The 14,394-nt window shown below is 42.7% G+C and overlaps 1 protein-coding gene across 4 annotated transcripts in view; it reads left to right on the forward strand.

Annotated features, from left to right (window-relative positions):
* The window catches only part of dnm2a (dynamin 2a), a 44,197-nt gene that overhangs the window by 27,478 nt on the left and 2,325 nt on the right, over positions 1 to 14,394 (forward strand). For 2 of the 4 annotated variants that reach the window (XM_080447816.1, XM_080447818.1), the window contains 7 exons: positions 2,217 to 2,327; positions 6,000 to 6,109; positions 6,447 to 6,558; positions 6,798 to 6,980; positions 8,370 to 8,599; positions 9,267 to 9,548; positions 10,273 to 14,340. In XM_080447816.1, the coding sequence (XP_080303942.1) occupies positions 2,217 to 2,327; positions 6,000 to 6,109; positions 6,447 to 6,558; positions 6,798 to 6,980; positions 8,370 to 8,599; positions 9,267 to 9,548; positions 10,273 to 10,345 (1,101 nt within the window). In that variant the 3' untranslated portion in view covers positions 10,346 to 14,340. Of the gene's footprint in view, positions 1 to 2,216; positions 2,328 to 5,999; positions 6,110 to 6,446; positions 6,559 to 6,797; positions 6,981 to 8,369; positions 8,600 to 9,266; positions 9,549 to 10,272; positions 14,341 to 14,394 lie in introns of those variants that run through there. The other 2 variants (XM_080447817.1, XM_080447819.1) reach the window with 2 other exon arrangements.

The raw sequence follows: 14,394 nt of genomic DNA on the forward strand, positions 1-14,394 counted from the left end.
TGAAAACAACTTTACAAGTCTTCTCTCCGCTTGGTAATGCTCCTGTGGAGAAAAAAACAATACATGTTTGTCTTCTTCTGTGTAATGCTTTGACTCTCTTTGAAAGACCTTAGAGAGGATGGTGGACCCACCCCCTCCCCCTCCCATGAGTGACTGTGGCCCGGCGTCAGTTCTGTTTGTGTCTGGTTAATGTCCCTGTTGCCTCCAGCACGGCGACCAGCAGTTTGCCTTTTGGAGAATCAATCTGAACATCAACAGGGGTTGGGGTGGAGGGGAATCGTCAGATCAACTGAACACAACATACAGACGATCGATCATTGATACTTTTTTTTTGAGTGGAGCGCAATCCCTTTAGCAAATTCAGATTTCTTCTTCCTTTTCAATGAAGTAGCGGATTTATTCAAATCAGTGCATGCCAACATACCGTCCGTCTTACATTTCTGTCATAACTTCACTTTGTTACCAGCCACGCCTACTGACAACTCCTAAATTGGATTATTTTTCCATGGGTTTGACCAGTAGGTTTCTGTATTCTAATCAGATCTGTCTGATTGTTAGAATCACCATACTTTTGGTTTGGTTGGGAGTTCATTACTTTACTGATTGAATAAAAACATTTCTGTTGTTTAATCACTGTTAAGTACTATTTGCATTGTGCTTGACAATGTGAAAGTGAAATATGGTGCTAGTTGAGGAGGATATCGTTATTAGCTTTAGAATTTTGATCATCTTACAAATTGATTACATTTTCATTCTTATTTCAATGCATACATTGAAAATTATATATTGTGACAAGTTATGTTAATATCTGGCAGATGAAAACTTGACGGTCTTTCCTCTAATATAGCCTCATAATAGTTATAATATTTCCAACTAACTTTAAAGGTTTCCAACTAACTTGTCCTAGTTTCTGAGCGGTATGAAGTATGCACCCGCCAAGGCAAACTAACAATTTAGCTCTAGTGCTCACTCGCCTCATTTCCCTTGTTTATGTTGGCGCTTTCTTACTAATGAGCCTTACCCATAACTCATTCTAGTCCTGTTCCGAATGGAGAGAGAGTGAAGAAGGGGTTTATAGGAGATCTTCAAGTGGACACTTAGCTCATTTGTCTTGATGTGAGCGCTCTGATCGATGCTCTTACGTCCCGGTACATTAAGCATCGCACCGGAGACCGTTTCACAAAATGGAGATGAATTGCAGCTAAGAGAGCCACTCTCCTCCAAAACACACACATATTGTCCTCGGAGACAGAGCTTCTTAAAATCCTAAATCTGCCTGTCATCTCATGGTTTTTCCTCCTTCCTCTCTCCATTACACTTTTCCACCGTAACCGTAGGCCGTGATTTATGCGTCGTCGTACGACTGCACTGCTCGCCTAAAATTACCGATTTTTTTTCGGCGAACGGTCGCACGACGAAGTATAAATTTGTTATCCCTAGCCGTACACCATGTAGAGTTCAGTCTACCTGCGTTCTCTCTCCGTTAAAACAATCCTTTTTCTCTGAGTCTTTCATCTTTCATGACCCAGACTTTATCCCCCACCACCAGTCCCCTGCCAGCCCACACTGGAGTGTACATTGACGTCCAGTTAACACCATTAACCCTGCCCGCTGTGTTTTAACTGCCAGTGTATATGCTAGCGTGTACTGACCCACTGACCCTAACATACCACCGTCGACCCCTTGCCCTCTGACACCCCCCACACTGTTGTGGGCCAACATGGTCTGGACACCATCTGCACCCTGTGTTGTGTGAGGACGCCTCTGCAGACGTTGAGACGAGGACTGCACACGTTCTCAGTTTGCTCTGCTTAATGCTCCCTTCAGAGCAGGGATGCTTTATTTGATACATGTTAGTTAGGTTAGGTACTTTACGCTCAGTATCTGTGACTGTATTGTAATACTACTCTTACTATTGTCACCTCTTGCCATCTGATTGAAATAGTTATATATATATTAGTATACACACACAATTTTAGACATACTGACCTCAAATGGCTTAATGTTAAGGTAGGACACAGGCAGAGACAGTGAGTAAGCAGGTAAGGTTTTATTAGGTTTGAGTCAGTTTATTTACTAACGTGGTATGATTAATGACACAACATATCATGAAGCCCTTAACGGTAAAATTGTACTCCCTCCATTTTCCTGTTACTCTCTTCTCCCCCTCTCTCTCTCTCTCTCTGTCTCTCTCATATGTACTACTCTCCACGCAGGTGATCCGCAAAGGCTGGCTCACTATCAACATCAGCATCATGAAGGGAGGCTCCAAGGAGTACTGGTTTGTCCTGACTGCCGAGTCCCTCTCCTGGTACAAAGATGAGGAGGTGAGAGCAATCTATTTGACAGTTAAGCCAGTGGTTTTAGCCACATTAACCCTGGCATCCCTATTTAAGCCAAACCTTCTAAATTGTTCAGTCTTTTTTTAAATTATTATTTCAGAAATGGCAAAAAAAATTGATAGCCGATCTACAACCTCGCAATATGTCGCGATGCAACGCATTGTGAGCTTGTAGATCGGCTTTTTTTTTAGCTATTTCTTGTTAGGACAAAGTATATAGGGCTTAAATCAACACACATCAAACTCCTGTCATAAGCCAGCATAGGATATCAGAATGAGTTTTTATTGTCACTTCCACAATACACACTAGGCATACAGGGGAGCAAAATACCGTTCTCCGCAACTCATATCATGGGATGGAGAGCCTCTATCCTCGGTCGTCCTTCCAGGAGGTGTGTTTGTGTGTGTGTGTCCCGGCCCAGCCTAACCAATGTGCAGACTACTGTTCAGCTGCAGCCTGATGAACAGGTAGTCTGAACACTGGGCAGGCGGGGGGGTGAGGGAGGGAGGGAGGGAAGGAGGGGGGTCGCAGCGCCGGGAGGAAGAGCCCCGAGGTCGTTGTGGCCGCCAGGTCGCTTCCCCTGGGGACAGTAGGACAAAGGGCAACGGAGAGCAAACACTGCTGGTTAAACAGCTACCCACATGGAGGAGCCCAATATGTCTGTCTGCGCTGATATCATTGTTAACAATCCAGCGTTTTATCCTAAAAGAAATGTTAACACACAGAAAACTTATTTGAAATTGACCTCAAAATGTACAATTTAGGCATTTAGCAGACGCTCTTAATCCAGTGCGATTTACAGTAAGCAAGGAAAACACGAGGTAATGCATCATATGCATAGAAATAGTAATCTAGGATCATTACCTTGGTTGTAAGAAATGTTTTGCCCGTTTTTACAGTTAACACGGAACACAGTTGGACTGTCTGCCCCTCTTTGCTACATAGCTATGTGCACAGTCAGCACAAACACAGCTCTCTACAGTTTATTTATGTTTAAGGCCATTTCAGGGGTTGTGTTCGATGACGGATGGAATTGTAATTCAGTAAAAGGCACCGTCTTTGCATTGTATAATAGTACATATTAAGTGGTTTGATTAATTAAGCTACCTCCATGGTATATAACTCAAAAGATGTATCTAGGTGAACCGAGTGCTTAAAGCTTCATATAAATGTTGTAAATGTGTTTTTAAATAAATGGAACTGTGAAATCACTTTACTCACCGTTAAATATGACCGAAGACGTATGGTTGAGATCTCCCCCGAGGCCTCGCTCCTATCCACTCTCACAGAAAAATGTGTATATATATATATATATACATATTTTTATTTCAAAAAATACCTTTTTGAAAAGATTAACGCTAAGCGTGAAAAAAATGTAACTCCAAACCAAAGCTATCGTTCCAATCTAAAAGCCACAAACGGTCAACGCACGTACCTCATACCAGTCACCTCATCGAAAAAAGTTGGGAAAGAAGGAGAAAGAGTTGGAGAGTAAAAGAGAGCGAGGGAGGATGGTAAAGAGTAAAGAGAGCGAGGGAGGATGGCGGAGGCAAACTGACGTGGCAGGCGGGCTGAAATGTTCCAGCCGGGATCTGACTTTGGAATTTGCAGGAAATCGTACTAGGTTACGGAGGGGGGGGGGATTGGTTGTGTGTGTGTGTGTGCTTGTGTTTGTGTGTGCCTGACTGTGGTTCGATACATCTGCTTTAGTCTTTTGAATTTTAGAGCGTCTGACCGTGTGCATATTTGTGTGTGTGTGTGCGTGTTGGTGTGCCTAAAGCCCCCACACAGCATGTTTGTTTTTGAAGAGGTACCTGGATGTGTTTTGTCTGTCTTTGTGTGTAAGTTTTTGGTCCCCAGTTGGTGTGTGTGTGTGTGTGTGTGTGTGTGTGTTTTGTGGGGGCAGGGGCTTATGTGGAGCTTTGCGTGATGTAACTGTTGGACCTGCGTTGCTGTGTGTGTGTGTGTGTGTGTGTGTGTGTGTGAGCGCGCGCAGACATAAATGCTTCCAGATGTTCTTGCTCCACAGCGAAAGCTGGCACCCCACCCCGCCCCCACCCCTCTCAGTCTCAAGCACTCCTCATGCTCCGCCCTTACCCACCCCCCCCTCCTCCTCATCATCATCATCATCATCATCAGCATGGTGGTCTTCCAGACCAGAGGAAATGCATTCCATGGCGTCTGCTCATTGGCGGTAGAACCGTTAGTCTGCCACCACGGTTCCCTCGCTTTGTGCTTCACCTTGAAAACATCCAGAGTTAGACCTGTTTGTGTGACCATAGCTTATTGTTGTGGAGACCACCCCCCCCCCCCCTCCCCTTAGTCCCTTCCCACATGATGACCCATTAAGACCTGTGGCCCATTCTACAAATGTCTTCTAAATCCCCCCAAAAAACCTGAAAAAAAAATTGTTTCTATGTCGGTGGTTCTCAAACTTTTGTCGAGGACCACCCAAAAGTATATGTATTTGGCCACGGACCCCCATCATCTCAAAACATTTTGTTCCAGGGACCCCCAGATGCAAAGATTTGAGTCGCTTTAAAATATATATATTCAAAGATTTGCACAAATATTCACGATTTTTCAAAAATAGCAGATCTACAAGCTCATGAGCTTATTTATATATGCTATTTTGTAATTGCCAAAGTATAAAATAATGGTTAAAATCTAAAATGATAAAGATGCTTTCATACTTTTAATTTTATTTCAAGAAACCCCCAGTTTGTTATTGCATTGGGCCACGGACCCCCATAACAGTGTACAAATGTACATCATTTGAACACAGTTACAGACCTGTAAAAATCCATTTGGTTCCTTACTATCAATTTAGCTGGGGAACCCCTGGAACTAGGGGTGTGCCGATACACTAATTTCATGAAACGATACGATACGATATTGGGCTCACGACATCGATACGATATCGATACGATATATGGCACTTTTTTATTATGAAAATATATGGGGGGGGGGGGAAGCAAATGCAAACAAATATTTCTGTTTTGCATTATTCAGACATGCAAACTTGTAGCTTTTCAGCTACAATAGCCATTTTGAATCCAAATAGGGCAATAGTGTGACACCTGACCAGAAAAAAAAAATACATGTTGTCACCCTTTTCACCTCGGGGCTGTTTGCATGCCTGATTATTATTATTATTATTTTATTTTTTTAACAATATTTTTTTGCCCCCAAAACGATACATATCGTCACGAAAACGTATCGCGATATATCGCGGGACGATATATCGGCACACCCCTACCTGGAACCCCCCCCAGGACCCCTGGGGATCCCCGGGTCCCTCTTTACGAAAAACTGTTTTAAAGAATCTTCTCCTTGTTATTTTCTCTACATAAACCCTCTCTTCTTCCCCTGTGTGTTTTGATCCTTTCAGGAGAAAGGGAAGTTATTTTCTATACCTAAACCCTCTCTTCTTCCCCTATGTGTCTGGTCCTTTCAGGAGAAAGAGAAGTTCTTTTCTTTACCTAAACCCTCTCTTCTTCCCCTGTGTGTCTCGGTCCTTTCAGGTGAAAGAGAAGTTCTTTTCTTTACCTAAACCCTCTCTTCTTCCCCTGTGTGTCTGGTCCTTTCAGGTGAAAGAGAAGTTATTTTCTATACCTAAACCCTCTCTTCTTCCCCTGTGTGTCTCGGTCCTTTCAGGAGAAAGAGAAGAAGTACATGCTGCCCCTGGATAACCTGAAGCTACGAGACGTGGAGAAAGGCTTCATGTCCACTAAACACATCTTTGCCATCTTCAACACCGAGCAGAGGTCAGGGCTGCGCATTGCTGGGGAGTTGTTTTTGTTGAACTGCTTAACCACTTCAATTAGTTAACAATTTGCCGATCTAAAAGCTCCCGTCTTAATATTTGTTGTTGATGTTTTTTCATCTCCTTTTGTCTTTTTGTTTGTTTTGTATTGTATTTTATGGAAATATTCTATTGAGAATGATTATATTTTTAAATATTTTATTTTAAATATATGTACTACCATTTGTGTGTGAGGGGAAAAAAAGAGAGAACTATCTTTTTTTGTCAATTGAGAAATCAATAAATCAATGTTGAAAACATAAAAAGGTTCAGTTATAACCCTTTTTATTTCTATACAGGAATGTGTATAAAGATCTGCGTCAGATTGAGTTGGCCTGCGATTCTCAAGAGGATGTGGACAGTTGGAAAGCCTCCTTCCTCAGGGCAGGTGTTTATCCTCAGAAGGACCAGGTATTATTCACCAAATAAGACTCAGATAAGCCCTAGATGAGCTCAAATCTACAAAGTAACTAGTAACTAAAGTTTTCAAATAATTGTAGTGGAGTAAAAAGTACGATTTTTGCCTCTGAGATGTAATGGAGTAGAAGTAAAAGTATTGAAAATTGGAAATAGTACAGTAAAAGTACCTCAAAATTATACAGTACTCGAGTAAATAGTACTTAGTTACTTTACACCATTGCCCTCCTCAGGACGAAAACGATGAGAGAGCAGAGTCGGCAGAGTCGGCCAAGGACCGCACCACCTCTCAGGACCCTCAGCTGGAGAGGCAGGTGGAGACCATCCGCAACCTGGTGGACTCGTACATCGGCATCATCAACAAGTCCATCAAAGACCTCATGCCCAAGATCATCATGCACCTCATGATCAACAGCGTGAGTCTGTCTGTCTGACTGTCAGCCGCAGCTTCCCACCGCTAACGCAGCAGACTAGAACTCACATAGGCTACTGTAGTTTTCTTGTCCGCCACCAACTGCTAAATTCACAATGTCGGCCAATATTAGATGGAATCAGTTGTGTGAATAGTCTTAAAGGGATAGTTCACCCAAGAAAAATCAATTACACACCCCATGAAGCCTTGAATTCATGGAGATTTTTCAGTTTTTGTCCATTCCTGAGCCAATCATTTGATAACCAGGGGAGACACATTGGAGACTCTTTGAGTCTCCTACTGGAGTCCTATCGAAATCTCCATGAATTCAAGTCATTTTGGGGGTAAACTATCCCTTTAATTCATGTGTTCATTCAAGTGTCACTCGTAATTCTCTTAGCGATTACTTTTTAAATTAATCGAATATCTAGAATATTTTATTTTATTTTTCTCAACAAATCAATTAACCACTCGAGCATTTTTTTTATACTTTGACGCACAACAGTGTCATGCAAAAAATTGTGAAGATCTACAAGCTCACAACTGTTAGCTTGTACAGTAGGTCGGCCATTTTCACTACTTTTGACATTTTTTGGAAACTTTTAGCCTACAATTACATGCCCAAAATAAGGATTGATTATGAATCAGCTCAGTGGCCTAGTGTTTAGAGTGTCCACCCTGAGACTGAAAGGTCGGGGTTCAATTCCCCGGCCGGGTCAAACCAAAGGCTATAAAAATGGGACCCAATGCTTGAAACTCGGCATCAAGGGTTGGATTGGGGGTAAGCCCCTGCGACATACAGTGCTATTGTCATGTCCAGGGGGTGTACTTGTACATCAAGCCGCCTCACGCTACAGAAACCGGAGATAGGCTCCTGCTCTATGGGCCACAAGGATTACTGGAATCGATTAATTATCAATTATAGGCCTGTCACAATTATTACATAATTATCGCAATTATTTTTGCATAAAACATGTTGGAGGATTTTCACACATTTTCAAATGTAAAAAAAAGCAGAAATAGCTGATCTAAAAGCTTACAACGCATTAATTCGTGACGCGTTGTGAGCTTGTAGAAAAGCTATTTTTGCTTTTTTTACATGTATAAAAATTCTTAAATATGTTAATAATGTATTTATATATTTAAGTTATTTGTCATATCTTCCCAGTGCAATTTTTGATTACGAAACCTAAAAGGCTTCATACTGTATGTTCCAATGTTCAATGCCAAACACACAATTAAATAGTTAATCACAATTATTTGAATGACAATTAATCGTCAACTTAAATTTGTAATCGTGACAGCCCTAATCAATTATCGATTGTTATCTCTGATCAATTACGTGGATTAGTTGGATTAACTGTTGCATCTCCCTATTCGACATGGCCTGCAGACAAAGGAGTTCATCCACACAGAGTTACCCTCCTACCTCTACTCGTCTGGGGACCAGAACAGCCTGATGGAAGAGTCGGCGGACCAGACGCAGCACCGAGAGGAGATGCTGCGCATGTACCACGCCCTCAAAGAGGCGCTCCACATCATCGGCGACATCAGCACCACCACCATCACAGTGCCCGTGCCGCCGCCCCTCAGCGGCGCCGGCGACTGGATCAATCAATCCAGGTGAGCGGAGAGAGCCGATGAGCTGGGTGTTATGATTCAATTGTGAGGGTTCCATAAATACCTGGAACGCATCTGTGTCACTTAAGATGTCTTTGGCTATTCAAAAATAGCAGATATACAAGCTCATAGCGCGGCACCGAGTGCCGCGCTATGAACTTGTAGATCTGCTATTTTTGAAAAATCGTGAAAAAAAAAATGTTAAGATTTTTTTCCAAAAACTGTTAGGATTTAGATTTTTTTTAAAGAATCGCCTCAGGTCTTAAAGGGTTAAAACAAAAAGGGGTTCTCAAAAAAAAAATCATGTCAAGGACCCCCACATTGATATTAGGCCATGGATGCCCATCTGAAAGGTTTTGTGCCAGGGACCCTCATAAGAGAAGATTTGTGTTGTTAAAAAGTTTCAAAATGATTACAAATTGTTTTTCGAAATTTAGCAATTTTTACAAAATAGCCAAATCTACAAGCTCACAATGTGTTGAGATGTGAGCTTGTAGATTGGTTGGTTGATTTATTAACTATTTTTGCTGGGGGGCCCACTTTGAAAACCACAGCTTTAAAAGCAGTGAAACACTTGCTACATTTTCTGAATTTATACCCACGAGCACTGTATCCAAGACATGTTTTTAGGTCATGACGGTGAGTCTGTTTTTCTTTTTTTCCTCCATAGCCCAACCCCTCAGCGCAGGCCTGTGGCGGCGGCGGCAGCAGCAGCAGCCGCCCCGGCCCCGAGCCGCCCGCCCGCCGTGCGAGGCCCAACGCCAGGACCGCCCCTCAACCCCAGCCCGGCCTTCGGGGCACCCCTCAACCCCTCTCCTGCCTTCGGCGCGCCCCCTATCCCCTCTCGTCCGGGCGGCCCACCAATGAATGCCTTCAACAGCGGCCAGGACCCCTTCAGTGCCCCCCCACTGATTCCCTCCCGGCCAGCCCGCGTCCCCCCCGGCGTACCCAGGTAAGACACGCCCTCCTAGTCTCCAGACAGGTGAGAGGGAGCCAACATGAACTCGATTAACCCATTAAGACCGGGAACGCATACTGTATCATTTTAGATTTTTTTTGCTATAACCATTATTTTATACTTTGGCCGCGCTACAAGCTTGAATATCTGCTATTTTAGATTAAAAAAAAAACATTTTTAACTAATCTTTGCTTCTGGGGGTCCCTGGAACAAAATATTTTACAAATGTTCGCTTTAAAAAGATATATATATTCAAAAGATTTGCACACATTTTCACGTTTAAAAACAAATAGTAGATCTACAAGCTCATAGCGCTATGAGCTTGTAGATCTGCTATTTTTTGAATAGCCAAAGAAATTACACAGATACTTTCCCGGTGTAAATGGGTTAACAGTGCTTTGTGTGTTGTTCACGCGGTGTGTGTGTGTGTGTGTGTGTGTGCACAAATTCTCCAGTTTCAGGTTTTAATTTGATTCCCCTTATAATTCCATCACCAGCATCTCATCTCATCTCTGTCTTGTTTTCCAACCGCAGGCATGCCATCGATTCTCCCCCCTCGTACCATTTATTGAACTCGTCCATCTCCTGTGCATGTCGTTTTCCCTCTGGTGTTTTCAGTCTCATTCTGAGTTCCCTCTCCTTCACCTGTCGGGTTGTTTTGTTTCCCCTGTCTCTCCAAGTGAGCGCGTCTCACTCCCTCTTCTCCTCTTCCCTGCAGCCGAAGACCACCTGGCGCACCTCCGCACCGACCCACCATTATCCGCCCTGCAGAACCTTCCCTGCTAGACTAGACCTGTGGCAAGGCCTTCCTGTCTGTCTTTGTGTGTGTGTGTATGTGTGAGAGAGTGCATGTGTGTGTGTTTGTGTGTGTGTGTGTGTATGTATGTATGTGCGCACAATATGGTCAGGAGGGGGGAGTGTAATGTATGTGCAGTGATCTGCATCGTCCAGCCTTAATAAAACTGAACTCAAGCGATGTTAGATAGGCTGCTAATTCAGTCTCCACCAGGTGGGAACAGTCCGCATGCACAAGAAAGGAAACCTTAATTAACCACTGGAATATTACGAAAATATATATTTTTAACACTCAATCTAGGCTAGCTGATGCGGGCGAAGTACTCCTGTTCAACCAGCAGGAGGCATCAGGCGGTTCTGCAGATCTGATCAGATAATGTACTCGGCTTGAGATCTGTTTTATTATAATGGTAGACTTGCAAATTCTTCTCCTGACAAGGTGCCCAGCAGCAGCCCTTTAACCACTTTAACCCTGGCCTCCCAATTTTAATTTTGGACATGTAATTTCTAGGCGAAAATGTAAAACAAAATAATAATAATAATCTATAGTCTAAAATTATCAAAATAAAAAATAGGCCATCTACAAGCTCACAAGTCACAACACATCGCTTAAGTATTCAGAACATTTTTGTGGTTAAGTGGCTAACCCTTTTATACACTGTTTAAGGCTGGACTTCCTCTCCCCTCCGTCCCTCTGTCTTTAGATTGACCTTCAAGCCTGACCCTTCACCTCTGTGTAATATACACACTTATTCTATTGTCAATGTTCTCTGGGTTTTCCATGTTTCTAACTGATTTCATACTGAAAACGATGGCTTATTATCATTGTTATTTTGGTGGTGTTGTTGATCACCCCCCCCCCCTCCCCCCATGTCTATTTTATTTGACCCCCATCAATGTAGCTTTAAAAATGAATTTCTAATTGCAGCAGCAAAAACATAAAAAAATCATAAAAAGACAATGAAGTTGCACGAAATGAAACGTAGCTTCAGCCTGCCGTGTGAATATCATGTCTCATTAGGAAAGTGTCAGCCAGATGGACGACTTTAATCCAAGCACTTCTAACCACTTCTAGCCTTCCAACAAAGCCACTCATAACAGTGAGATTTTTAATCCATTGTGATATTGTCATATTATTATTATTATGCACATGCCGACAGACAGACAGACAGACCAGACCAGACAGACAGACACTGCACTTTGTGGGGCAGATTTTCTTCTCCTCCACGTCTGGGTTGCAGGAAACGCAGAGAGCACTGATCCCTTCAGTCACCGAGTGGACCTTACTTAGTCATTCATGCTGTAACTCATTAAGACCTGAGGCCGATTCTACAAAAGTCTTCTAAGTCCTAACAGTTTTCTGAAACACTTATGTTTCCATATCGGTGGTTCTCAAACTTTTTCATGTCAAGGACCCCCAAAATTATATGTATTTGACCACCGACCCACATCTCAAAGATATTTTGTTCCAGGGACCTTCAGAAGCAACTTTTTTGTTTTGTTAAAAATGTTCGCTTAAGAAATATATATTCAAACTAGTATATATTCAAAGATTTGCATACATTTTCAAAAATATCAGATGTACAAGCTCGCTATGAGCTTGTATATCTGCTACTTTTGAATAGCCAACACTAAAAATGACACAGATGCTTTCCTGGTTTTATTGGGTTAACCATATGATTCATGAACCCTGGCATCCCTATCCTGGGCCTGTCTTAATAGGTGAACATTCTGCGAAAATAGCAAAGACATTTAATGTAGAGGTTTAAAAAAAAAAAAAAAAAAAAAATGGAGGGGGCCAAGTACGGATCCCTGTGGGACCCCGGTCAACTAAGTATATACTAGGATTCAATATGGTTAATGGATCCCCTACTGGACAGCACATGTAGTACGGTTTCCTCTAAAATGAGAATGACGCGGTGGGGTGTGTTTGGACACGGGGGAGTGGCACCATGCACAGAGAGTTGGGCACGTCCCTTTAGTGGCTTGGTTGACGAGGACGTTTATGGTCGCTCTCATTATTTTCTCTTGCCATCCATAGAATATCGTTGTATATAACTAGCCTTAAATGGAGAGGTAATGAACACTGATGGCACATTTTAACTCCAGGGCCAATGGGCGTACACACACACAAAAACAAAAGATGCTATCGATATTGCTATTGAAAACCCAACATTTTAAATGTACATCATGTAGACCTCATACTAATTGAAGCACTAACAGTCATTCTACATACTAGTAGCCTGGGATTTATGGAAAGATATTTTGTCATTTCCTGATGTATTATTATTTATAACCTGGGCATTTGTCATTTATTTTACGATGTATTGATTGCCATTCTGTTGGCTCTGTCCAAACATGTTTTACTCAGTGCACCCCCCCCCCCCCTCCACCCTACAATCTCCAATAACATCTTGAGGTAACCTCAAGGTAGTAGGTTTGATATATATATTCAGTCACCCCTGCAAATTAATAAAACGTGCAGACCCAGTCGAGTGCTCCAGTATTTTATTTGGGTCTCTTTTGAAGTGCCCAAGTATTTTTCTTTTCATATGCCATCGTCACTCACCGAAAACAGCCGTTATGCAAGCTCACAACACGCTGTGTTGCGATGGGTTGTGCGCTCGTAGATCGGCTATTTTCGGTGTGCGTTACCTTTGCACAACTAAGTATAAAGCAGACATTATTGTGGATTGTAGGACAGGGTTTGGCTGTCTGTACAGGGCGGGGTAACTAGGGCAAAACAGTCTCCACAAGTTGTGATTATTTGCTCATGAATATCTTGATTGCTCTGTGAGGGTATTTTGATCAATATATTTTTCTTCTTGTTTCTTGAACTTTTGTGGGAGTGGAAGGAAAGGAGAAACGGGTCCCGGGGGCAGGGTTTTAACAATGGACTACTTTGATGTTTTTCTGTTTTGGATTTGATGAGTAGTGCAGGAGGTGGTGGTGTGGTTGTGAGTTGTGAGTGGGTGTTGGAACTCTGTTGTGGTGTGTGACTGCACATCCTGTCTGGAGAGGCTGTCTCCACTGGATAGCAACTAGGGTTGGGATCCGGAACCATAGGAACCGAATCGGTTCCATCACATTTGGAGCCGTTTCTGGAACCGGGTTTTATCACACTGTCAGAACTGGCATGTGGACTTCACGTCTGCTATACAAATTACAATACCAGTGGTTCTCAAACGTTTTTATTTCAAGGACCACGGGATCATTTGTACACTCTCAGTTACAGACCTGTAAGGGTCCATTTGAAACCCCCTATAGGAATGGTTAAATGGAACCGTTTAGTAATCGGACCGTTATGAGGGATTCGGAAACGGAATCGCTAAAATCCTAAAGGATCCCAACCCTAATAGCAACCCCAATACACAGCGGCAAGTGGACCGAGGTGGTCCTTGAACCACAGCCTCTCGAGGCAGGATGCACTTTTTTTTCCTACCCCTGTGTTTCTCAGCAATTCTGGCTACAGTGACAGTACTACTTGGGGGCATCATAAAAAAAATTAAAAAAAAGAAGTGATTATGCTATTCCCTGAATTATGTTTAATCATTTGAAGGCATCCCCAACCACCCAGTGGTTTCAAGAGAATTCATAGAACAACTAATTGCAATCATTCAAATTCCGATCGGCCTACTACGGTGATGAAATTTCCGTCCCATCAGGCGTCTGTCACTCAAGCCTATCCCCCTGACAGCCTGTAATGTTACTGCCCTGTGATGAAGTTAGCTTGTGGTGACTTGATCTTTTCATTTTCCTCTCCTCCCCCCCCCCTTCCCCCTCCCTCTGTCCCTACACACTCTGGATGTGAACGTTGGGTAAACCAACCTTTGCGCATCGCTCTTTTTCTTTTGTTTCGCAAATCCATGTCAAGTGCCTCTGTAGCAATTAACGGATTTGAATAAACAAAATGATCTGATTTTTCTTTTTTTTTGAAAGGAGCGTTAATAATAAAGAGGTATTGTGTACAATAAAGGGACTGGCTCTGGTGGTTGGTGTCTCTTTGTGTCCTGTTTTGTCCACTCTCCTTCCTCTCTCTCTCCAT

This window comes from Gymnoscopelus braueri, assembly GCF_963280865.1.
Source record: "Gymnoscopelus braueri genome assembly, chromosome: 13".
Lineage (NCBI taxonomy): Eukaryota > Metazoa > Chordata > Actinopteri > Myctophiformes > Myctophidae > Gymnoscopelus > Gymnoscopelus braueri.